The sequence below is a fragment of the Symsagittifera roscoffensis genome, chromosome 5 (genome assembly GCF_963678635.1).
Source record: "Symsagittifera roscoffensis chromosome 5, txSymRosc1.1, whole genome shotgun sequence".
NCBI lineage: Eukaryota > Metazoa > Xenacoelomorpha > Acoela > Convolutidae > Symsagittifera > Symsagittifera roscoffensis.
The window spans coordinates 16034025-16059695 of record NC_087066.1 but is presented as its reverse complement, the minus strand read 5'-3'; the positions used below and the strand labels follow the sequence as shown (position 1 = coordinate 16059695).

The following is a 25671-nucleotide window of genomic DNA, read 5'->3' as shown; positions in this document are numbered from 1 at the left end:
CTGTTCAGATGTTATAATTGAAGCCAGTTGACGAGTTTGACAGGTTTGTACCACAGGTCGACTATTGTTAGTGTTGTTGGTTTGACCGGACAGTTAAAAAGGTGAGGTAAGTCATGCCGACTATAAAAACTGTTCAGGCAGATGTTATTGGTGTCTTTATCGAGTTTCGATTACTAGCTGTTGAGATGGGTGCTATATCCGCAGCGCAGTTGAGCAAAAAGGCATCTAGTACGACGAGGAATGCGACTTTCTTCCTGTGCAACATGGAGATTCATTGAGCCCGTTAGTTTCGCAGGGTTACTGATTATATACTTATTAAATTCCGTCCGGTGAATGTTTTCCAAAGCAAGCTTGTAGTCTGATGGTGAGATAGATTTATCTTCGTCGAGGTGTCTTTATTTCGTAATGGTATTTTCAGCAAGACTCAGTTTCAATTTTCTGGATTTATAGTTTGAGTGTGTGGAGTGGTATTCAGCTTTGTGTGGTTGGTGAGCTCCGATTAAAAATTGTTTGCACAGCAATTAATTGTGTGTTTTGACTGGCAAGAGTTCGGTTTTGCAATGAATATGCTCAATGGGGCTCATTTTAAAGCAGCCAGTTGCGATTCTTAGAGCATTACTTTACCGAATCTGGAGGTCATTCCATCTGGTGTTGCTAAGCGAGTGCGACCAGACTGGAGCAGCATAATTGGGAACACTACGCCCAATGGCTTCATAAGTAATACGAAATGTTTCTTTAGTGCATCCCCGGTTAGTACCAGAAAGTTTTTTTCAGTAAGTAATTTATCGGTTTCAATTTGTTCATGATGTTCCTGATGTGGTGCGTAAAAAATAAGAGACTAGCAAAAGTTACGCCCAGGACTTTGGGTTTATTGCTTGTGGGTAATACATTCTCCTTCATGACGACATTACTTTTTTTGTTTGACCTCTTTGGTCCAAGTCGTGAGGACAGTTGCTGTGGATTTGTCCGATGAAAGTTTAAGATTTGGTTTCTCCATTCAGTGGTAGAGATCCATTAAATATGGTTAGACGGTTATTTTTAATTTTGAGATATCAGGACATGTAGTAGTAAAAGTGATGTCATCAGTTTAGTTGATTGGTATTTTTGATAATATTTGCTGATGGGAGAGGCATAGAGGACATGCAGATTTTAAATAAGACAGGTGACAATACTCCTCCTCGAGGAACCCCTTGTTTCATTCGTCGAAGTTTTGATTTTTTATCTAACTACTACAAAATTAGCGCGTCCTTGTAAATACGTGATCCATTTTTTAGTATTGTTGGATACGTAAGTATGTTGATGTCTTGCAGCAAGATACCGTGATCCACTGGATCGAAAGCTGCAGTAAGATCAAGAGCAACCAATAGCGTTCTGTGTGTCGGTCTTGGTTGGTTAAGACCGTTTTTGATATCGGTAACAAAACAGTTAAGTGCAGTGTTCGTGGATCTATTAATCCTAAAGTCATGTTTATGATCGGCAATTTTGATGTTATTTAACTCTTCTAGTAAAAAAATTCTTTCAATCAGCTTTGCATTTGGAGACAAAAATCCGATGTAACTTTTTGCGCCTCTATTGTTTTTCCCGGTTTAAGGAGTGGAAATATTTTCTTATTTTCCAGTTCTGCGGTATGATTGACGATTTTAATGACATATTTATAAGATTTGTGAAGTAGGAAAGACCCATTTCGTCAAGGTGGAAATGGAGTAGTGCAATATTGTCAGGGCCTTATTCGTGACCTCTACACATTCGCTGTTCGATAGTGGAATTTGATTTCCTTAAAAAACTGAACTTAAAAAATCATAGCGCGAAAAACTACATTTGAGCTTGAACAAATTTTAATATTTTCCCAATAATAACAAGAAAAAACATCGCGGCATATATAAGAGTCTGAATAACATTCATTGACTAAAAAGGCGCCCGTTAATGAAAAAACACAATATTTTCTTCAAAATATGTCAGCCAGAAACAACCACACTTTTGAACCTTCTGCAGCACCCGCCATATACCCTCGTAAATAAAAAAAGTCAGGTTCAAACTAAACAACCAAATTTCCGGAAACTTTATTAGAAAAGTTTTAGACATTAAAAAATTACGCTGTTCCATCACCTTGAATAGATTTGAAATGACAATGCTAATAAGTAATTAAGACGCTAAGTTGCTTTGAAATAACTGAACACACTTACAGAAAAAAATTCAGAAATCGTGCATTCAAACTAAACTAAAAAAAATAAGGAAAAAAATCTAACAAAACACACTTTGAAGTTTTTTGCAAACTTAAAGTTTAAGCGCGTATACAAACAAAAACATAGCCAACTGACTTTTGGATTTCAAAAAAAAACAATAGATGCCCTTATAGCTCTTTAAAATTGTAGAACAATTCAAAATTGACTTTTTTGATAAAATTAGCCCAACTTGAAAAACCGTATCGAAAGTTACAACTTTTATTTTGCTGGAATCTGATAATTAATTCCCATTTTCAAAATAAGAAGTCGATCACGTTTTTCGTGAACTTTACATTTCTGTTGTTCGATAGTGGAGTTTCCTTCTATTAAACTAAAGAAATGAATGAAACAGTAGTCAAAAGTCAACCCACTTAAAATTAAAATTGAGTGTGAAAAAATTAATTCCTTAAAAAACCAAAAAAAAATCACCAAGCTATAAAGAAGGTAACTTTTCAAAAAAAGTCTTTCCTGCGGAACTAAGCAGACAAAAAATCAGACAGACAATCTAAATTAGACAAAACTTTCTACTTGCAAAAAAGATCTCAGCTGCAATCCAACTCCCGGGCTTTATCTTCAAGCATGGGGATTACATCAAATTGAAATAAAGCTGAAACATCGAGCTACGGGAACCAAGCCGACAAGAACAAACAGTCGGAAGATAGTCCGAAAAAGCAGAAAAACTTTAGTTTGCAAAAAAGGGCCCGGGCGGATTCAAACCGCAAGCCTTCGCCATATAAAGCTGTTTTTTAACCTCTACGCCAGATGGTTGATTGGTTTTAAATTTACAATTACGAAGTGGTAACAAAGCCGAAAATTCCGGAGCTTCATGCCGAAAAAATCAAAAACATTCTAAACTTATTAAAACCCTAAGTCCCTTTTCTCCTCAGAGCACACACACGCGCAAAAAAAAACCTTTTTTCGGTCGTAACGACGCAAAAACAGGCCATTTAGTTGGTATTAATTAAGCCCGAAATTGTTGAGCCGATAAAAACGACAAAAAAAAACATTTAAAAAATGAAGAAAAAGTTTTAACAAATCGAGCTGGTAAAGTTACAATCAATCTTATAAGCAAATTTCGACCAATGTTTTAAATGCTAAGAGCAACTGTAGTCAGAACTTTTTACAACCAAAATAAACGATTGTTAGATGTGGCAACTAAGCCGACAAAATATAAGCAGACAAAAATAGGACCAAATTTTTTTGAACCGGAATATTTAACGTTTAAAAAACTGGTCCTGGTTAGATTGAAACACAGGACCTTTACCGTCCCAGGCGTATTCGATACCACCAGGCTAAATCTGCAAGAGACAACGAAATTTAAACTCATTACGAAGCAAGGTACATCAAGAGTCCAATGAGTCCTGTGGACAAAGTTGTTTACGGGAAAAGTCAGCTCCCCGATTGTAATACCCTTGCTTATCGCAAGTGTAATAAACATCTGGCAAATAAGCGTACAAAAATTGTGGCACGCAATATATTACATATTGCCTACAAAAAATTGTTTCTGCTGTAGGCCCAGTAACTCACCAACTCTTGACACGGTAACTCTAGACTTAGAACTAGAACTGCTTTAACTGCAACTTGAATGAAACTGGAGATCTTCTAAAATTGGAGATCCTGTGAACAAATTTATTAACGGCAAAACGATCTAGTACCCGATTGCAATAACCTTCCGAGCTGGATTGGAAAACCATGACTATATGGCGACCAATATCAATCTTAACCTGCAGGGCTCCTTTTCGAAGGAAAACTAGCCAGATAATTTTTGCTTATTAGTTAGCTAGTTGGTTGGGAAAATCACACTAAACTTCCTGAAATTTGATATGTATTAATATATTCAAAGTTTACAGACAGTGTAGAAACTGATATTTTTTGACAAAGCCAATAGTTACTTGTATTGCAAAGACATAGTTCAAGAGAACTTAAATGTTTCCATGATAGTTTTCCGTACGATGATTGGCTTAGGCCCTTCTAAATTATTTTGTTCTTTTTTGATGTGGAACAAATTGCATTTGCGAAAACATGCTCAATTAATTGATCATTATGCAATAAAATACCTTTTCTAAAAACACGTTTTTCAAGTATTGGCTATAGCAGAACACGCTGTGAACAAAATTTATTTGCTCTCATGCAAATGAAATTTTGCTGTTGGTAAATCGAGCCCACCTTTACTAAACAATCAGCCAAACGAAGATTGGAAAAAGAGTAATGAACGCATGTAAACAAAAAAACACTGACTTTCTTAAAAAAATCTCAACTTTCAACTTCGAAGAAAAATTAGATGCCCGTTAAGCTCTTTGAAACTCTCGAACAACTTTTGATTGGCACTTTTTTGATAACATGAACACAAGTAGAAAAAACTGGATGAACAGGTAAAGTTTTTTTCCGCTGAAAACCTAAAAACTAAATTCCACTTTCGAAAGTAGAAGTCGTTCACATTTTTTCGTTCCATTTCCACTTTCATATTTGGAGAGTGCTATTTACGTCACTTTCAGCAGATGAATTTCAGTTGAACTCAAAAAAGGCATTATACCTAAGTGCATCAATATTTTAGACTTTTTCCTGCAAAAAAAAATCAGCAAGACATATATAAGAGTCTTCACTACGTTCATTACCTTTAACCAGAAAAGCAGGTTTTTGACCTTTTAAAAAGTGGTGAATGTATAATTATGATCTGATATCAATCAAAAACGAACAGGTAAAACTTTATGTTGATATTTAAGATTGAAATTTGGGCACACCGTAGCAGGCTTTATCGCCCCAGCTGAGTTGTTTTTCTAGTATAACGATTAGATTTTCTGACATCGTACTCAGCATCACAGCCGAAAAATGTAAATGACTGATTACTAGACACCGGTAAGTAGTCGATTTTAAAAATTAAAAATTTAAAAACTCAGTTTAAAAATTAGTAGCCGGAACTTTGTAAGCCGGAATTATTTTTATCTAACAAAAAAAATCGTGTTCAAATCGGAGCTGGCAGCTTTACACCAGATTCTGGCTCTTTTCCAGTCCCCCCTTTGATTTATTCTGAAACTATTTTAAATGACTTTCATGTAATAAACTCCTTTAAAACGTGTCAGCGTGGACAAATTTTTACAACTTTTATATGCATAATGCCGTGTACACAATTTTTGAACAGCTTTTAAAATAATTTTACGAGGGGGTGGGAAACTGGAAAAGAGCCCAGATTCCACTAATATTTGAATTCCACGCAAATTAATTCCCTGACACTGGCGTTTTGAAGATTCAATAAAATTTTTAAATAATGAATTCGAAATATTTGATTATATCTTCAAAAATTATCAAATAGTCATTAACTGCATTGCGTCGACAAAACTTGCCGAAGTTGATCAACAAGTTATCGGTAAAATTCGTTTAACGACACTACTGACAGATTGTAAGATAGATAAAACTTAGTTTTCTTCCCATTATTTGTCGCCAAAAACTGCAGTAATAACGACTTTCAAAGTAATATTGTCATTTTTAGTACATGACCTGAAGTTTTGGGCGACTATTTTCAAGTTTGTTTTCAAAGTCAATCTACATGTGAATACTAGAACTTGGTAATAAAATAGCAAAACTGCGCGAAATCGATATATTTGTGAAACATTTCATTGATAATTTCATGCTTGGAGCTACTTTAAAATGATTTGCAATCTTCGTCTTGTCCAAAATTTCTGCCAGCTCTCTTGATCTAATTCTAAGCAGCTCCTTTATTTTGAAAATTAATCTGCACGTGAGGTCGAAGTATCCATCGAGCTCCTACTTTGTTCCAGCTCTGGAAGACTCATCCCTGATTCCCTGTCTCCCGCGCCTCCTGTTGCCGATGATGGGGCTCCCTGAGATGGTTCTGAGAACTCCTCGACTGTCGATGCCGACGATCCAGGTTCTGGAGACGTAGGCGTCGAGGGTCCCTCTACCGACGACTGTGTGTCCTGGATTGGTCCTAATTGCTCGCCCTTCTCGACGCGTTTTTTGAACAATTCGTTCCTGGCCAGTGGTTTGAGGGTGACCTTAGCGTCATTTCGCATCGATTCCAATTGTTGTGACATTCCTTGCTAAAATCAAAACTTGTATCCAATATTGCCAGCATATTTATCTGAATACTTTCCCATTTCATAAAATTTAAATTAAAATGAGGTGCAGTTAACCAAAAAATTTAGTTACCATGCAGTGAAGCTGTAACAGTAAGAAACAACTAATTACAGAGTTACGAGTCAATTGGTAGAGCTTAAATGATTTGACTTCGAATGAACAATTGACTAAAACAGTTAATTAACTCTAAAAAGCAATCAACGATGATCAAATTTTGTACACAGATATTTTAAAAATAATTAAGCTTATTTTAATGACTCTCTCCTTGTTATAACGAATATCTCAAAATAGTCAACTATAATTTAAAAATATGACAGTATAACTATCGAGCATGGAAGAGTGCAGAAAATAACTCTGATGAAAAAATACAATGGTCTCTATAAATACCCTCATCTCCTCCCAATTCGGTTTCTCCGAAGCCAGCACATCTGTCGAACCCAGAGGGACCTCAGGTAACTTCCTGTTAGATAAGATCCAAGGATCCTTCATCAGATTATCAATCGTGGCTCTCTTCTTAGGATCCACTACTAGCAGTCTCTGGACCAGCTCTTTTGCCTCTTTGGACACTCTGGTCCACTCTCTGGGCGGGAATTGGAAGTCTCCTTTGACGATGTGGTCCCGCATGCCAGGCGACATGGCCATCCCACGTCTGCTATAGAATGGCGGATACCCACACAGTCTAAGAACAAATGCGAATAATTGATCATAGAAAAAAGCAGCACTGAACAAGGCACTCAACTCTAACGGAATATGCGGCGTGTTCATAAAAACAGCTTCATTTACAATTTCCTTCTTCTTTCGAAATATTCTCTGTCTCTGTTTGAAGAAATAAATTCCATTTTTGACAAAATATACTCTCTAAAAACTAGCGATATGTCCTTCTTTTTGCCTACATAAAAATATCATAGCAAAGCTTCAGGATAATTAATTGTTTCGTGCTGGTTTCTTCGCATGCCACAAAACGCCGAGTACTCTGAAGCTGGAATGAAGCAAGTAAACATTTGACCTTATGCTACAAGGAGGGCACAACTAAGCTTTCTTTATACTCACAGAATGTAAATGATGACTCCAAGAGACCAGCAGTCACATGACTTGTCGTAGGAATGTGTGTCAGTCCCTTTACTCTTGATGACCTCGGGTGCTAAAACAGGGACAAAAGCGACAATTACTAACTACAGAACTTTAAATAAAAATCAACTTTCAAGTTAAAAAATACTTCGAGATAAAATCCTTATTACGATAATCGGATTACCACTTAAATATGGATCGGCAGTATTCGTCTTAATTTTAGTGACTCAAACGTGCTCGACTCGATCTAATTAAGATTTGGTCAATCTCTAACCTGTTGATTACAAAAACCAAATTAGTAAAACAGAACTTAATTTAACGGTATTAAAACTTCGCAGATGATATGAATTAACCTATGATGCATTAAAGCTAAATTTACAAATTCAGGCAAATTTACTATCAAAAATGCAACATTTATATTGCTTCGTACAAATTCAGTAACTACCACAAAGCTATTTATATTCTAACATGTGAATCATATTATAATTTAGCGCTAGAGCAAAATTTTAGCGTCTGAATCGATCGCACTAAATTTCAAAACCTTTATGGCTGTTCATCAAAAAACATTATTGATCTCTCTTACAGTAAAGCGCTAAAATGACATTAAATTCAACCATGCAAATATTTCATCACCAAGCTAGCTCACAAAAAGAATATCAACACGATAATGCATTTTGACTTTGGCCAAAAAAGTAGCTGGCAAAAGTATATTAGCACTTCAATACTTTGGCAAAAAAAGTAGCAGGCAACAGTATATTAACACTTCAATAGTCATGAAAGGCTATCGACTTCATCGTGTTCTTCCTTGATTGACTGATTCTCGACTTCTTTGTGGGCTTTTTTCAGTCGTCTCACGTACAAGTCGTTTGAATTAGGTGGTTTCAGTATTATTCTCTGCTGTGTTCTGAAGACATCTATAGGCGGGTGTGCGATAGTGTTCTGAAACAGAGTAAAAAGTCAGAACTATCAAACAACATATCTTTTCTACTCCTGAATTATAAACAATCTCATAAGACATTTAATAACTATTGCAGAAAATGCCTGTGCTACAGAAGACAGTTCACAAAAATCTAGTGAACTACGGAACACAATAAGAATTATAACTGTTTTCTGAGAAAACTGCATATTATTGTCTTTCTGGGACTGGTCGGATAAAAAAACAATGAAGGAAATAGCCATCGATCAAGTTGGGACTTTGCTTTAAGCAAACGATGTGAAAAAAAAATATATCTCCATGCTTCTATGTTTTCTCTGCAACCATTTCAGATAAAAAAAAATTCAAAAGTTTTCCATATAGCGGACGGAAGTTTTCAACACAGAGGCGAAGCAAGACTTTAGACAACACAAGACTGATAAAAAGATAACAAGTCCCGCTCGCCCTAAAAACACACATAAACACAAAACTTTATTTGCTCGTCAACAATAAGAGGCCACTAAGCCGATATAATATAAGCCGAAACCTATTAGGCCGACAGAAAACGGAGATCAAAAGCCGGAAACAAAATTGAGACTAATAAAAATTATTAAGTCCCCCTCAGCCTCAAAATACACACGCGCACGTAACTTTTTTTCGCTCGTCGAAAGACGCAATATGAGGCCATAAAGCCAATATAATATAGGCCGAGACCAATCGAGCCGAAAAGGAAAAGAAGCCGAAAAAAAATTTTGCCACGAAAAATTTAACTTAAAACTCTAATATTTTAGCAATTCTTGCGATCCAGAGGAGAGCATAAAACACGGTTCACTTGAAGCTACTGAAAATTAAGTCACTAAGCCAATAAAATATAAGCCGAACTCATTTGGGCTGGGACAATTTTTCAGCGAAAAACAAAGAAAATATACAAAGTCAAGAAATTACAAACAGCAGAAGCAAATCAAAACACAAACAGAAACTAAAACCAAAAAAAAATGCGTTTACCAAAACGAAAAAAATTCTTTGATATGGCAAATAAGACGAAAAACAATAAGCAGTCTAATAATATGCCGACATTTTTTTTAAACAGAATTATTCTTATATGAAAAACCGGTCCTGCCGGATTCGAGGACCGAGGCGTATTCGTTACCTCCAGACCAAGGGTACCAGATATGCCAAGCATTTTAATTTACAACAAACTCAACCCAAAAATACCATTTCTAATTTTGACTATTCTGTGAACAAAGTTTTTTACGGGAAAAAAGTCTAGAACCCGATTGCAATACCTTTGATTATCGCAAGGGTAAAAGGTTCAAACGAATCTCCTCTATAGAACTTGTTAAAATTTTCAATTAAAACGATTATGAGAAACTATACTGACAGACAAAATCGATTACAAAACACAGAGGCGAAGCAGAGCTTCGCACAACTTGCGATCCCTCAAATTGAGAGGGTACTTTGTAAAAAACGAAAAATCAAATCAAAAACATGAGTAAAATATTCCCCCTTAAGATTTTTTTCGAAGGCTGTAGACACAGGGTTGAAGTAAAAAAAAAGACTAGAAGAGTATACATTCATATATGGGATAGGCGTTCTTTCCATTGATACCCCGTTTTTTTAAATCGGTAGAAGTTGCCGAGAATAACAACAACTCGTGCAAAAAAAAAGAAAAAAAAAACATTCCGAAACCTATCAAAAAAGAAATTTAAAAAACTAGTACTAACCTCATTTAATTTCATACTACCTGTTTGTATCAAACAAGAGGCAAACATCTGAAATATGACACATGAATTTTAAATTGGCAAACTTAACTTTCGAGTTCCCCTAAAACTACAATGAACAACACTTGCAACTACCATGATACTTGCTTACAGTACAAGAATATCCGTGATGTGCCAACTAAGGCGGCAAAACTTGAACAAGAAAAACGAAAGTCCGACAATTGCATACTTACTGAAAAGCCCGGAACTTGGGGTGCAAAAGCAACGATTTTTCCTCCAGGCAAAATGCGAAGAAACCTGGAATTTGTAAAAATTCACTTATAAAGCAAGATGAAAGTAAGAAAATTTGTTAACGAGAAAAAATACTGCTCCCGATTACAAGACACTTGCTTTCGCAAGTGTAAATATGGCACCAGACAGTCAAACCTGAATTCAAATACAAAAAAAATGGAAAAAATTCGTTGATTATCCACAAGGACACTCCTGTCGAAAAGTGATACTATTAAAATCTGAACAAGAAATTGATACCATCCACAATAACCAAAGACGAAAATGAAAAGTTTTCTAATATGACGAGGAGCGCAGAGAAAAAAGCTTAAAAATCAAAATTCCTCAACATATTAAGTTGAACGTGAAAACAAGAACAGAAAAACGCCCACGCAACTTAAAGAACTGAAAACTGACTGATTGTGACTGATACACTCTACGTCCAGCAGGAAAAAGGCAGGCAGCAGATAAAAGCTTCGAAACCTACAGAGATTATCCGGACAAATTAAACAAAACTTCAAAACGCGTTTTCATGAACAAACGCGTTTTATGAAACTAGGTCGACTTCTAATTCTACCGGGACTATAATTGTGCACTGTTTTGCAAAAATTGGATCTTAAAATTTGTGTAAATACATAATCATTGGCTGACTTTCCCAATACATCTACTGAACTATACAAAACGGCAAAATTGCAAATATTCAGACAAGATCCTTTTCCCTTAAACTTTGTGGAGAAAAGTAAAAGCTTAACTTTAGATAAATTCTTTAAAATTGATTAAATAGTTCTTGCATTACTTGTGATGAAACAAATAGAGCCAAAAAGGACCATTTTTGAAATAAAATGGAAGACCCAAACTTCGCAAAAATAAATTGCATCATGCTAGCATATTACCCGAAATTATAAAAACTTGGAAATTGGCTAAGATTTAGTGATTTTGACGTTGACCTAACTAATTTTGCCTTCGAGCTTAATTTTCGAAAAGCTTCGACTCCGCAAACTCGACCTCAATATTATCTCCATGAGCCAATAACATCCCTCTGGTGATTATCGATTGAATGGCAAAATAAAACATCGACATTAAAAAAATTTTCATGTTTTGATACGGTAACGTTTTCAGCATTCAACATCGTTCATTTCATCGGCGAAAACAGAAAGCTCGAAATACTTTTAAAAAAACTGCAGGTTTCGCTATATTTACGCTTGAAATTTTTTCTCCCTATCAATATATCAAGGCCCTTTCAACCAAACCAACGCATCCCTTTAATTTAGCTGGATATACACAAAAAGCAATTCAGTCTCAATGTTTTTTTTTCGCATTTTCAAACTATTTTTTGCATACAAATATAGCAACAGAGAGTTCGCAAACTGTTAATTAATTCAACGTGATTTACTAGCATAGGTGAAAAATTTGCATGTAAACGCAAGAAAATGTTATCTTCAATAATTTTAGAACGTCGTACTTAGAGGGTTAACCAAATATGATAAAACTAAATAGCATCTGTATAAACAGAATGATTGAACATAAGCAACAGACACCTGGAAAAGAGTCAAGGAACGCAACGAAACAAGCAAATGATTTGTTTTGTGAAAAAACGTCAGATTTTGAGTTTCAAAGTATATCATTACATGGCCTTAAAATTTCAAGAACAGTTCATGATTTACACACTTTCGATAAAAGTAACTCAAAATCAAGAAAGTGGACGTAAAATTTTTATTCCACTGGGAACTCGGTCAAAATAAAATACACTTTCGAAACCTTTGCGTGATCTTTACACTGTCGCTGTTCGATAGTGAAGTTTGCCTTAAACAAAGAAAACGAACTGAAGAAAATAAATCAAAAGCCAAACATTATTGAACTTAAGAAAATCATCAAATTTTTTGGGCCATCTGCTTTTTTGCCAATCGAGGGAGCAATATGCCTTCCGTTTGTTAAAGCAATGAGAGCTGGACCTTAAAAAAAGCCAAATCCAAGCTAACGAAATTATGAAAGCCAAATCCAAGCTAACGAAATTTAAATGGGCGTAAGCAAATGTATGATTTTTTTCTAAAAAAAATATATTACTCTGGCTTCTGACGTTTTTTTATTATGTTCAAGAGGGGCTTCTGACGTTTATTTATTATGCAGGGAAGACGCCCACTCACTGATTTTTATAATGAACCCTTGATATCAGATTTACCTAGTAGTTTTTGAGAATAAAAATGAAAAATCTAAAACAGGGTAAAAATTTCAAAAAATGGATTTTTCAGAAGACCATATCAGCTTTTCCATAAATAAAAGGGGCAAAAAATAATTGCGCAGGGACAATATAAGCATCATTTCTATTTGAATGAGATATCAACCTCAAAATCAGCAGCTTAGTTTGAAAAAAAAAACAATTTCAAAAAATGAGAAAAATTGGACATTTTCTAAGGCCATATTTTTGTCAAAACGCAGGGCATGGAGACTTACGCAGAGATGATTAGCATAATTGATTGTTTTTTTTCGGTTGAACCCCCTAATCTCCGATTTGGCAGGGTAGTTAATGAGAAAATTCGAGTTTTAAAAACTATCAAAATATCAAAAAAATGGTCTTTTTTGAGGCCATAACTTTTTTCTACCGAATTTAGAGAATATCTAAGGAAAGATCTCCATACCTTGTTCTTTTGATTGAAACCCTCATCTCAGATTTGTGCATTTAATATTTGAGAAAATGAAAAAACTCAAACCAAATAGGTCAACAATCCCTCTCAAAGTTTCGAAGGCCGTAAAACGTCGGGAAAAATGAAACGAGACTAGCAAAATATGCAGGCACATAGAAAAGCAGCCATTTTTTCCATTAGTACCTTTTTTTGAAAATTGGTTCAGTAGTTTTGAGAAAAATTGAAAATTTTGCGAAAAGTGCAAAAGCATTCCAAAGCGCCGCAAAAAAAACAACAAACAAAAACAAAACCCATATATTTTCATTAAGTCTGTTTTTTTATCAAATAGGATCTAACCCTAGCCAAAAAAGCAGCAATATATGCTTTTAAAGTACTTATTCTATGAGCACTTTTATTTGCGACACAGGTTAGAAAAAATTCTTCGTAACAATACGCCAACTGGGCAAAAAAGTAATTGTCTTGTTAAAAACCTACTGATGATTTTTTTAGCTTTTGAACAAGGATTCGCAAATACAAAATTCTCAGGACGTACCAAAACAGCGGTCCAATTTAGCCAGGACAGTTTGCCGTGGCCTGCTGAATTCAGAGGCGAGTCTGGCACGAGGTGGAAATTGGTCAACCATGGGTCTTTTAGCGTTTGGTTGATGCAGAGACGGTTGTCCGGATTGTTCACTAGGAGTTTTCTTATCAGCTGTTTGGCTGAAAAAGTAACAAATTCAACTTATCTCAATGAATGATAACAAAAACTTTCGTGGTCTTTCTAGACCACAAAATCTTAAGTGAGGTTAAGGTTCGGTTAAGTGAAAAAACAATAACCCATTTTCATTCTACAAGCTTCCACAAATAACTTCCAAAATTTTCAATTTAATAACAATAATAATAATTGACATTGTTTTTTAGTCAAGTTCCAATTTTCCCGCCTTTTCAATTTTGTAACTGCAGAGTGTTATATGCCTATTGGAATGAAAAGCAAGCTTCAAAAAAGTTAAAAGCCAAACCACCAAACAAAAAATGAGCGTGAAAAACAAGACATAAAAATAAAGAAAAGTTAACACAACCTGAACAAGTGAAAATTCATTTCATTCATCTACATTTTAAAAGTCATTTCATGCATGAACAGATAGGAAAATCAAAAATGTTCTACTTTGCATGATAGCTGCACAGAAACCATCTATTGAATTATTTTTATATACCTTTGTCAGACACAAATGTCCAGCCGTGTTCTTTCGGAAACTTGTAGTTAGCTTCTGTGATCCTGTGCATCATTTGAGGGGTCAGAGCACTTTGTCCTTGAGAGTTGTAAAATGGAGGATAGCCACTTAGCCTAAAGAATGAAATCTCAAATGAAAGTCTCCTTTTATCCATGATAAAACAAATCTAATGGTGCGAACACAGCATCTGTTCTAAAAAATAAGGCCAAAAGCAACTATTCACTTTCTTTCATAAAGCAAAACTAAAAACTTCAAACTACAACATGAAGCTCACCTTGAAACTTTAAATCATAACAGTACGGGTAAAAATTTATATTTATCAATTATCGACTAAACGTTAATTCGGAACTTTAAACATCATGCAACAAATAATTAAATAGCGAAATTTCTGAGATCAAAAGTTACGAGAAATCATACTTTATAGAACACTGCAGGGGTTCTCAGATCATAGTATACACAGAGGCGAAGCCGAGCTTCGCATCACTAGCGATACATCGCTAACATAATATAGTCGAAAAAAGTTGAAAATAACAAGGTCCACCAAAAGTTATAATTACGTTTGTCTCGATAGAAGTGCATTCTAGAAAAAGCTACTAGCCATTTGAATTTTAAATAAGCAAACCTACTTCAACTTTTTGAGCAGACAAATAATTCGAAACTTCATGCAACAATGAAGTTGTTTAAAGTTAATTCGAAACTTTAAACATCATGCAACAAATAATTAAATCGCGAAATTTCTGAGATCAAAAGTTATGCGGAATGATACTTTAAAGAACACTGCAGGGGTTCTCAGATCATAGTATACACAGAGGCGAAGCCGAGCTTCGCATCACTAGCGATACATCGCTAACATAATATAGTCGAAAAAAGTTTTAAAAAAAACAACAAGGTCCACCAAAAGTTATAATTACGTTTGTCTCCATATAAGTGCATTCTAGGCAAAGCTACTAGCCATTTGAATTTTAAATAAGCAAACCTACTTTAACTTCTTGAGCAGACACAAGTTGAGCCTGAAAAAAATATGATTTTAAGAGGGAAAACTTTTAAGTTTAAAGTCCCACCTTAAAATATAATGCGCAACACTTGCAACTACAATGAAAGTTGCTTACAGCATAAGAAAAATCAATGACGTGGCAACTAAGCCGAACAAATTTGAGCAGACACCAGTTGAACCAAAAAAAACTTTGATTTTATTTTAATTCGTTCAAGTCACCCTTGAAACTGGAATGAACAGCAATTACGCTTGAAATTACAATGAAAGTTACTTAAAGCAAAAAAAATCAGTGATGTAGCAACTAAGCGGACAATTTTTGAGCAGACACCAAATGAACCGAAAAAAAACTTGCAACTACAATGAAAGTTGTCTACAGCACTAGCAAATTATGTTGTGATAATTTAGCCAGCCAACAGAAGTCCGACAATTCAATTTTTCTCGGAATGATTTTTGTTTTCATTTTCATTGATAATAAAAAAACAGTCCAACCAGGACTCGGAGAAGAGACTCGAACACCTGCCACCAGTACTCGAAGAGAAGTGAAAAAAGAAGAATGTGTAAGAAAAGTTGTTAACGGGAAAAAAGTCTAGTTCCCGATTACAAGACACCTGCTCTTGCAAGTGTAACACATAGGCCAAGCTGCACTTCGTAAACATTAGCGAGACCACCTTTATAAAGTGAAACAAGAAAAATAGTAATAAGCATCAGATTAGTGAAAATTTGTTACGTATTGGCTTCCAACCTTCGACCTCAAGAATTGGAGTCTCACGCCCTTCCCTCGGTCACGAACGCTTAACTATCGGCAAACAATAGTCACAAATAAAGCAGCTACATATGCTAATAAATTTCCTATGTCATGCAGCAAAAGTGGCACCAAATACTAATAGACACCATTTTTGCAAGTAATAGTTTGAAATATAACAAAATTAAGGCATTCACACTGGCTTTGCACGCAACACATTGGAAAGCATAAAGCCACATTACGTATAAATTATGGCATTCAAAAAAATTGCGAGATATATTGAGTTAGAAAATTTCTGTAATCTAGTTTCTATTATTATGTTGTTTGAACCAAAGTTTTTTTCGGTTCATTTGATTGAATCGTGTTTTTTAACTGTGTTAACTGACAACTTTTCGAAAGTCAAAGCACATGCTATCAAAAAGCCGTAAAATACGCTAGCAATATTTACGACTTAGGTAAGAAAAAAAGAATAGTCGTACTATAACACTAACGCCCACTGAAGTTCGCAAGTGTAATAATGGAATCTGATATGGAATTTTTGACACGAGATGACTGAAATTAATAGCAACTTACATGATGTAGATTATCACGCCTAATGACCATGTATCGCATTTTGAGGAGTAGCAAGACTTTTGATGAGGATCCTTCACTGCCATCATAAGCTCGGGAGCTGCAAATAGACACTTATTCGCTTCTCGGTAAAGCAGGTCACAGAAACAGACTTAAAACTGGTCAAACTCAAGACTTTACAGAGGAAAACAAAAAAGAGTCGAGCACGTTTGTTTTAACAATAAATAAAGCGAAGGAAACGCTAACAAACGGTATAAGCGCATACAAACCTCCATAGTATGGTGTGAAGTTGGGAGTTTTTAGCGAGTCCACACTTTCTTTAGCAAATCCGAAGTCTGTCAACTTGATAATAGCTTCGTCTGGGTTTGATGAAGAAAAGAGAAGGTTCTCTGGCTAAAATGTTTTCAAGTCTTCTCAATTTAAAAAAAAAGTACCACCTTTTGCTAGTTTTTGTATTAAAACAAATTACCTTGAGGTCTCTGTGAGCTATTCCGTTGTCATGAAGATGTTTAACAGCTGTACATACGCATAAAACCAATTGTGCGACTTCTGAAAATAGCGACCATTTTTAGCTGCTGATGTGGCTCCCAAACAAATAGCATAAAGGTAAAACTTGAGATGTGTCACCTCTCTCTGAAAATGGTTTGTGTGGGTAGCGACTTGAGATTGCAGTAAATAGTTCTCCACCCTCCATTCTAAAAGTAAACAGCAAGAATTAAAGAATTGGTTTGAAAAATTCAAATAAATTACTTCTTCGAATGGCTTACAGCTCCATCACGATGAACAAAACTTCGCGCTCTCTGACTACATTTTCAAAGACATCTTTGATTTGCACAATGTATTTACATCCACTTTGCATCCGTTTGTGCAACACAACTTCTCTCACTGTTTTGCCAACCTTCGGCAAAGCCTACAAACACCGTTAGACTTTTAACAAAAAATTATATATTTGAACTCTAAATCTAACCTTAAATTAATGGAAAAAGTCCAGCAGACAGCTACGAAATTGATGATTAACTCAAATACGCCATAAAAGGAAAAACTGCAGAAACATAGACTTCTCCTCCTCTCTTTATACACCGAAACGCTCGACCTTCTACTTTCATATCCAAATCGAAATAATTATGAAATTGACATCAACCAATTTGCCACATGCATCCGAAGTTTGGGTGCCGGACATCAAGCCGACGGGACTTGAAGCCGAATTGTAAAATAAGGGACTTCAAGCCGAAAGTTTTCTCATTAAGTCATGAACTATGATTAATTTGAAAATGAAAACTTATATGAAAAATTTCTCAATTTCATGATATTTCTCCAGTAGTTTATGGCCTTTTCAAAAAATTTATGCCTCCGAATGATATTAAGGAAAATTGAAAAAAAAACATGGCTGAAGGCGACTTTGTCGTTTATAAGCTATGCATTTCAAAAACCGGCTGATATTATTAACAGATGCCAATCTCAAGTGATTCATTGTCATGAATAAAGCTTATTATGCTCTAAACTTGCCCAAAATTTTTAAGAGCAACGTTTTACATTCGAGGTGCTTGTAAAGTTTAAATTTCGGCCTGAAGTCACTTCGGCTTGCAGTCCCGTCGGCCTGTTGTCCTAGACCCCTGAAGTTTACCCAGACAAAATGATAGAAATGGATTTCAAAAGCCAAAAACTCGCTTGACTACTACTACTGCTACTAACTTGACTTGAGGTTTTATTACATACCTTGAGCGCGAAGACTTCACTGTTCGGGGTTCTCTTCAGTCGGCATTTATAAACTTTCCCTGTTATTCCTTCGCCTAATACTGTGTTGATTAACTCATATTTCTCTGCGAATGGTTCCTTTCTTGGTTTAAGTTGTGAATAGTATTTGGCAAGTACTTGATCATCATTGTGCTTGGAACTGGAACTCTCTTGTCCCATAGTCATCCCTGAAACGAACGGAAAAGTTCGATCAAGCCCACGGAAAATTTAGAAGAAAAAACACAACTTGAATTGCCAAATAAAACAGTTTTCAGATATGCAAAAGTATATCAGGTTTCATAAAATTGAGGTACAAAATTAAAGATAAATGATGTTTACACACAGAGGCGAAGCTGAGCTTCGCACCACTTGCGCTACACATGAGAATAATTATCAGTAAAATACCTATAAGATACATATAAAAAAGATTATCAAACAACCAATTTAATTTCCACACAACCAATTTATTTTTTAGCGAACAGTCGGTTTTTATTTTTCTTCTTTTAATCGCCATGTTTAGCCCAATTGTTGTGATAAACGTATTATATAGATTTCTTTGTTCAAATTTACCGCTTGTGCGTTTTCATATCATATGCGCGCTGGGCTTTCCTCTTCTGGTTATCTTACCAAATCTCGCCGTCCCAGCCGTAGGCGAATGAAGTTTCCCTGGCATAACTAGACGCAAGAAGGAGTGAGCTGGTGAATCGACCTCCAAATCGACGTCAGGTTGTACTACTCCTATTTTTTTTTGCCTCAGCAATTTTAAACCCTAAGTGAAAGTATTCATAAACCACTCCAAAGAGCTTCCTTTCTCGCCCCAGTTGTCTGTGTTTCAGGTTGATGCCGCGATTCCAGGCAAGACGCATCTCTGAGTTCTCACAGAAATTAGTTATTGGGACTTCAACGACCAAATAAATCAAACCAGCTCTAGCAAAATCAACAATTCACTCCTACCGCGGCGCAACGCTTCATGATCTGTTTGAAACAGTTTTACAATACAGACCAAAGCGCCTAAATACAGTAACAATAGTTGCTGGATACATGTGCCATTCCGCCGGATGACACAGTATAACCTTCCCGCGACGGAAAAAAAAGTGACTAAAGGCCTTACCAACAGAAAAGTGTTGCGACGGAGGGTCAGAATGTTCTGGAATTTTTATTTTTAAAATTTCGATTTGAAGGAGAACATTTCTGAGAAATAGAAAAAAGACGGCCATTTTGAATAAAATAGAGAAAAATCAGAACGACGCCATATTTTGTGACGAACGGTTGTATCCGAGACGAGAAAATTACGGAGCCTCTTATCGTGGCAATAACACACGATAAGGACCTTAGTGACGGATATTTGTGGAGACGGAGGCTTCAGTGGGGGGAAGAGAAATACCACGGAACCCTCCCGGGACACGAAATATAGGAGATAAGAGTGTTGTCTCAAGAAAATCACGGGAGCGGAGGCTTGGTCCCCCAGAGACTGTTATATGTGAAGGGGCTGTGTAAACTAGCCATAACAGTTGCTGTAATGTCCTAGATCTGAATTAAACACCGTTATTATTTAATATTTCAGAGCATGAGTAGATAGAGAAAGGAAAAGGTCAATCCATCTCCAATGGATTTAATATAAAACTGTCACACAAAAACATATAGAAATAGGTGGTTCGAGCCGTGTTTTTAATGACAATCACGTAGTCTGAGGATCCGAGACTCAGCTATGTGGTTGTGTTCGCATGCAAACGAAAGCTGATCAAAAGTCGTTTGACTGATGGCCTAAAAATAGTAACTTTTTACTTTGCCCTAGACGGACCAGAAAATCAACTGGCAAGGTCGAGACGGTGAAAAACGAGTGGAATTAAGGTAACTGACGCCTGCCAGTCGTCAATAGGTACTTTTTCTACGCTCCGTCGCTGTGTGATATTTGGGCGAATGTTACATAGACGTTTTTATGGCGCTCCTGGGTGGGCCTGTTAAAGGCATGAAACCATTATGATCAGCAAGCGTTTCAGCGACGTACCCTCCGCTCCGGGCGTATGCCCGAGTTAGAGGCCTTAATGACCGTTTTCGTACTAGGGGGAAGGTGCGTACCCCTCCGTCTAGTACGATTTAGCTTTTTAACTTAGTTAACACCGAAAATTCCGGGGGTCGGAGGGTTAGGTGGGAAATCTAGAGCCCGCTTGTCCTGAGGTCCCAGGACCAAAAACAATTAAAGAGAAAGCGTAAAACCAAACAAAAAATAGTGTATAACCAAGAAAAAGCCAAAAATAATTATTTAAAAACAAAAAAAGTACAAAAAACAGTAAAAAATCCAAGAAAGACCAAAAACAGTAAAAAAACATAAAGTGACAGTTTATATGTTATTTCCGGACGAGATGTGATCTGACCTTCCTATTTGTTGTTGTTTCAGATTGATTTATATCGTTTCTGATAGAGAGATTGTGTGTTTTGGTGAAGGGTTGGGTACCCTCCCTCGAGTGTAATTTGAGTGTTTAAGCACGTTAATGGTGATTTTGCCGGTGACCGGAGGGTAGAGTGGCAGGCTGATCAACGTGTTCCACACTCAACAGGGACATCAAGGACAACATCCGCAACGACTGTTGGGTATCGTTGAAGCAATTTTAGTATCGTTCGGGTACTATTTCCTTAAAACTTAAGTGGTGGGGGGCACGATTGGCGCGGTCCGATTGTACCCTCCATCGATTACAAATTTCCGAGTTAAGGGTCTTAATTCGAATATTTTGGTGCAAAGGAGGGTATAGTACTATTTATTAACGACTATTTATAGATTATTGTCCTTACTATATATTACTTATCTCCTATTTAGACCCAAGAAACACCCATTTTTTGTCGAAAATTACCAATTTTCGACCAAACTGTAGACCCCCAAATTTTCGGATATCCGAGCTTTTCCGATAGGCAAAAAGCTTTTATATAGAGAGTAGCCACGTAGTTCGATCCCCTTTATTAAAGAAACCGCGTGAGCAAAGATTCAGTAGAAGTTAGGAAAACGAGAATTTTTCGACCAAAATTTTGATAATTTTTTGTATTTTGTCAATCTGTTTTGGGGATCGATTTTTTGAGTTTTTAGAGTTAGAGCAATAAAATTTTTTGCGTTAGGAGCGTGCTAGCATAACGTGCTCGGTTACTAGAGAAATTTTTGGGTAACCCTCCGAGTAGCTCCGTGGATAGAGCTAACGACTTAAGGTTTGGAAAAGGAAGGAATCGGAGGGTCCAAATTTGATAGTTTTTGGCCAAATTTTTGTTTCCAAACCAATTTTGGTCCGGTTTTTTGCATTATTCCAGTGCCGTACAGGGCTACTACGCTCATTTCAAGTATTTTTAGGCACTTTCGACCGGAATTGCGAAAAAAGTCTTTCAGATCCTACACAGGTGGTGAAAAAGGCCATTTTGACGAACGCGTTTTTGGCGATTTCTCAAAGACTAGTTATCCGATCGGGATAATTTTGGTACCGTTAACGTTCTTCTACCCTGAATATGAAGGGAAGAGGACAGCACCGCAAACGTACGTGCGGGACGTTATTAGAAGACAACAGGACCTCAATGACTTATGCAGGAGGAATACGCAACAGGCGCAAATTAGACAAAAAAGGAGGTTTGATAAAAGAACAGCCGATGCAAAAGCCTACTCAGTTGGCGATTACGTCTGGGTGTTCCAGGAAGTGGTTCCACCAAAAGGAACCAAGAAACTATTAAAGAAATGGCGTGGTCCATTTCAGATAACAGAGGTGCATCAAGGAGGTCGTTTTTATCGGCTGAGCACCGGAAGAGCGGCTCATTACGAGAATATCAAACCACACAACGCCTCGTCCGAGGATTGGTGCATCCCAGCGGACATGCAAGAGGGAGACTATTTAATAGTGGATCCTGCTTGTGAAGTGAATGAAAGGGGTACTCGCGACAAGAACGACGGGAATGAGATGGTGGACAATTGTGATCTACCACTGGATCTCGAGTTGACTGAGCGAGTAGAGGTGGACGATGAAACTCTACCATATGCCGAAGAAGACTGGGATTGCCCAGAACAAACCGAAATTGACAAAGGAATACAGCCTGACTTTCCGCTCACTATGGAGACACGCCAAAGTAAGAGGGGAAAAAACCAGAAGAAATACAATCCGTATGGCGAGGACTTCGTTGTAGACCGGATAGTAGTGAGTGATGTCATAAACTCGCTGGTGGGGCTGGACGAAGTAGCAATCCTAAAAGAAATCGACCTTGTGAACGATATGGATCAAGATTGGATCGACGATCGATCAGAACCGGAAGTGGAGTTCGAACCAGAAGCGGAACAGACTCATGAGCAAGAACTAACGAACTTGCGCGTGCTCGAATGGCTCCACGATCTGCCGACAGATCCAAAAGAGACGATCCTGACGATTCAGGACGTCGACAGAGATGGCGTCAGATACATCAGTCATGACAATACCGAGTCCAACTGGGTCGCCCCAGATGGTCCTCTACGTGTTCCACAATCCAACCTCGGTCTCCTAGACTTTGGGCGATCGACGGGGACGTCGATGGATATTTTTGTCCGGGGAGTGGGGGTAGGACTCACCCACACCGAAAATCTCATGATAAAAAAATTAAAATCGGCAAGGGAAACCGGAGAACTAGAGACAGAGGGCGAGAATGCTAAGGAACCACCTTTTGGACGAATCTTTGAATCGTATTTTGATCTCCCGAACCATTATTCGAACAATATCGTGATAACGGACAGCGATTTCATACTCACGGAACGCACATGCGCCATAGCGATAACTGCGGACGTAAGCTTCAAAACAGCACTAGCGGCCGACTTTAAAAGGGAGTACAAGAATATCGAGTTTTTGTGGAAACAGAGGCCGGGTGTAGGAGGAGTGATAGCGTTGCCCCCTGTTGCATCACAGATACCAGGGAAATATTTGTGTTTTTTGGTTACGAAAGCTACTGATAGGCAACACGTGAATCCGGAGAGCTTGGTGTTGGCCTTGACTCGACTTAGGGATTTCCTGGTTGAGAGAGGTGTGACCTCTCTCTCGTTGCCAGTGTACGATCCTAATAGGGGAAAGCTACATCCGAGAGAGTTGTACGCTCTTGTGCATGTGATATTTTCAGAGACTGACATAGAGGTTTACTTACATAAAAAATACTATCTGAGCATATGCTAAGAATTGCGCTCGGCGATAAGTGGTTTTTATTAAGTTGCTCGATAAGAATTAGAGTCAAGTTTTAGATTAGGTTAGGTCTTAGGTACAGTATTAGGGATTAGGTTTTTATGTGATGTTTATGTTATGTTATTGTGATGTTATGTTTTATGTTAGTGTCATAAAAGACCTGGGGCACCCCAGGTCATCAAGGTGACAGCGTACATTCATGCTACTCTGACAAAAGTAAAGGTGGACGATCCACCTTGGTGCTAAAATTTTAAATCAGAATTGAAAAAGAGAATTTCAATGGAGAGTTTTAGAGAATTGATTGATGTTGCATCTTAAAATGATGGTTCTAAGTCGCGACCTGTCTTTTAGATCTTGATTGATCGGAAATTGTTTACTGACACTGAATCAGAAGAGATTACACGAAGAATCAACACGAAAAGAAATGGGAGATACTAACGAACTCATGGAATTCCTCTCAGCGAGTCTAGGAGCGACTCTAGACGAGATCTATCAGCGGCTGATCGATTGTGACTTCACACGAGAAGACCCGGGGTTGGCGATGTTTGTGGTCGCACTCCTCAATGCACTGGGAAGAGAGGGTCGAGGGAATCGCCCTACGGAAGTAGTGTTGATGTTGGCCTTCGGTGAGTCCGGGACCGCCGAGAGAGGCCGAAACCGATTGATGAGATGGAGGCGCGGAGAAATGTCCGGCCACGACCTGGCTCGTGAGCCGGGACTAGGCGAGCAAAGGGACCACCGGCTAGGTGAGATGCCCTTACCTGTCCAACCTGCGCAGCCATTAATCGGAGCGAAGAGACAGCGTGATGGGCCAGGCCCGTCACACTCGGTCGACTCTCCAACAGCTGCTCCTCCCCTGAAGAGAGTGAGAGTGAGCGAGATAGAGATCCAGACGTCGGAAACGATTGAAACACTGGAGAAGAAGGAGAGGGACCAGAGTGAGCTGTGTGCCAAACTTCAGGAGTACAGGACCATAGCTCGGGAGAGAGACGAATGGAAAAAGAAATTCGAAGATCTGCAGGTGGCCTACAAGGAGGATGAGATAAAGCACCTGAAGGAGCTGTATATGGCGAAGGTGAGCCAAGTGTCACCGGAAATCCTGGCGAGCATGAGGTCCTCGGAGGGATCTAACGACACACGCCCCAGGACAACCGCGCAGGAGCTGTGCGCATCGAGAGGACCTGAGGTTCTGGATTTGCATGCATCAAAGGGGCACGAGGCTCCTCAGCAGACACGACCGTCTGCTTCGAGTCAGAGGTTCACGATACCAGACCCTTCTGACACCTATCTAGCTCCTCAATTTCAGGAATCATTTAACCAAGTGGCCAGAGCCGCGATGGATGAGATCAACAGAGGCACTGAACGGACACTGGCTAGGATCGTTCCTTCCCAGCGTCGTGATCATTCATCAGATGGCTCTGAGCGGGCAACCCGCACGATAGCGTGCTCTGCGCCTGGTGGAGTCTTCAAGAAGTCTCGCGTGGTAGATATCAGGAAGAACCTGATGACACGTCATCAGTTCACGCAAGTGCCAGCCGAGCATCCTCGAGCCTGCTTGAACGACATGAGCTGGAACCCCGCCACGAGCGACCAAGTGATTCCCCCAGGGAGTCGCCATTTGATCATTGGAGACAGTCTGGTGAGAGATCTGAATGAGATCTCCGTCTATGGCCAGACTACCACTCTGTCCTTTGGAGGAGCCTCAGTGGCTCAAGTGATCAAAATGATGGAGTTCCAGGGCGAGGATCGTCTGGATACATTGATAATAATGCTGGGGACTAATGACGTCTCGAGAGCCCCCGTAACCCCAGAAAACAAGTGGGAACCTCTGTTGGTGTGTCTGTTGAATGAATTGAAGGAAAAGTATAGACCCAGGCTCGTGATCCTGTGTACGATACCGCCAAATCCTTTGGTGGGTACTACAGCTGCGGATTTTATGAATGGCAACGTAACGCGGTGGAATGAAATGACCCGCAATCTGGTGAGGAACAATCCTGGCGAGTTGCGACTCCTGGATCTTGAAAACATGCTACGTATGACTGATCACATCGAGCTCACCAGAGATGGAGTGCACTTCAATAGCCAACGAGGGAGACATTGGATCAACGATGTGTTTCAAACGCAGTTGAGAGAAGTGGAGCAAGAATTAACGGCGACCGGTTCTTTGGCTCGGACCAATTCGACCGGAGGGAGTAGAGTAAGGGCAACCGTGCCCGAATCCCTCGCCAACCGCCTAGGGCCCTTGGCAACGGAGACGGTTGGAGCCGTAACCGTCGCTCCGAGCTCAAATGTGAGAGACAGGCTGGGGACTGCCCCTCCTCCCAGGC

General features: G+C 38.2%; 2 protein-coding genes across 3 annotated transcripts in view; one reads left to right on the top strand and one right to left on the bottom strand.

The window, feature by feature from the left end:
• Window positions 1-311: 311 nt before the first annotated feature.
• LOC134846380 (sialomucin core protein 24-like) overlaps window positions 312-25671 on the top strand; it is a 267010-nt gene continuing 241650 nt past the window's right edge. Inside the window, exon 1 of the mRNA XM_063863703.1 lies at window positions 312-321. The gene's annotated coding sequence lies outside the window, so the exon portion shown is untranslated. The remainder of the gene's footprint in view (window positions 322-25671) is intronic.
• The window catches only part of LOC134846378 (MAP kinase-activated protein kinase 2-like), a 238769-nt gene continuing 218570 nt past the window's right edge, over window positions 5473-25671 (bottom strand). Inside the window, exons 2-10 of one of the 2 annotated variants that reach the window (XM_063863700.1) lie at window positions 18162-18369; window positions 17213-17355; window positions 17073-17140; window positions 16915-16994; window positions 16715-16838; window positions 16449-16545; window positions 14122-14252; window positions 13461-13627; window positions 7934-8324 (exon numbers count right to left, since the gene is read on the bottom strand). In XM_063863700.1, coding sequence (XP_063719770.1) covers window positions 8157-8324; window positions 13461-13627; window positions 14122-14252; window positions 16449-16545; window positions 16715-16838; window positions 16915-16994; window positions 17073-17140; window positions 17213-17355; window positions 18162-18365 — 1182 coding nt within the window. In that variant the 5' untranslated portion in view covers window positions 18366-18369 and the 3' untranslated portion in view covers window positions 7934-8156. Of the gene's footprint in view, window positions 6281-6704; window positions 6997-7367; window positions 7459-7933; window positions 8325-13460; window positions 13628-14121; window positions 14253-16448; window positions 16546-16714; window positions 16839-16914; window positions 16995-17072; window positions 17141-17212; window positions 17356-18161; window positions 18370-25671 lie in introns of those variants that run through there. The other variant, XM_063863699.1, reaches the window with a different exon arrangement.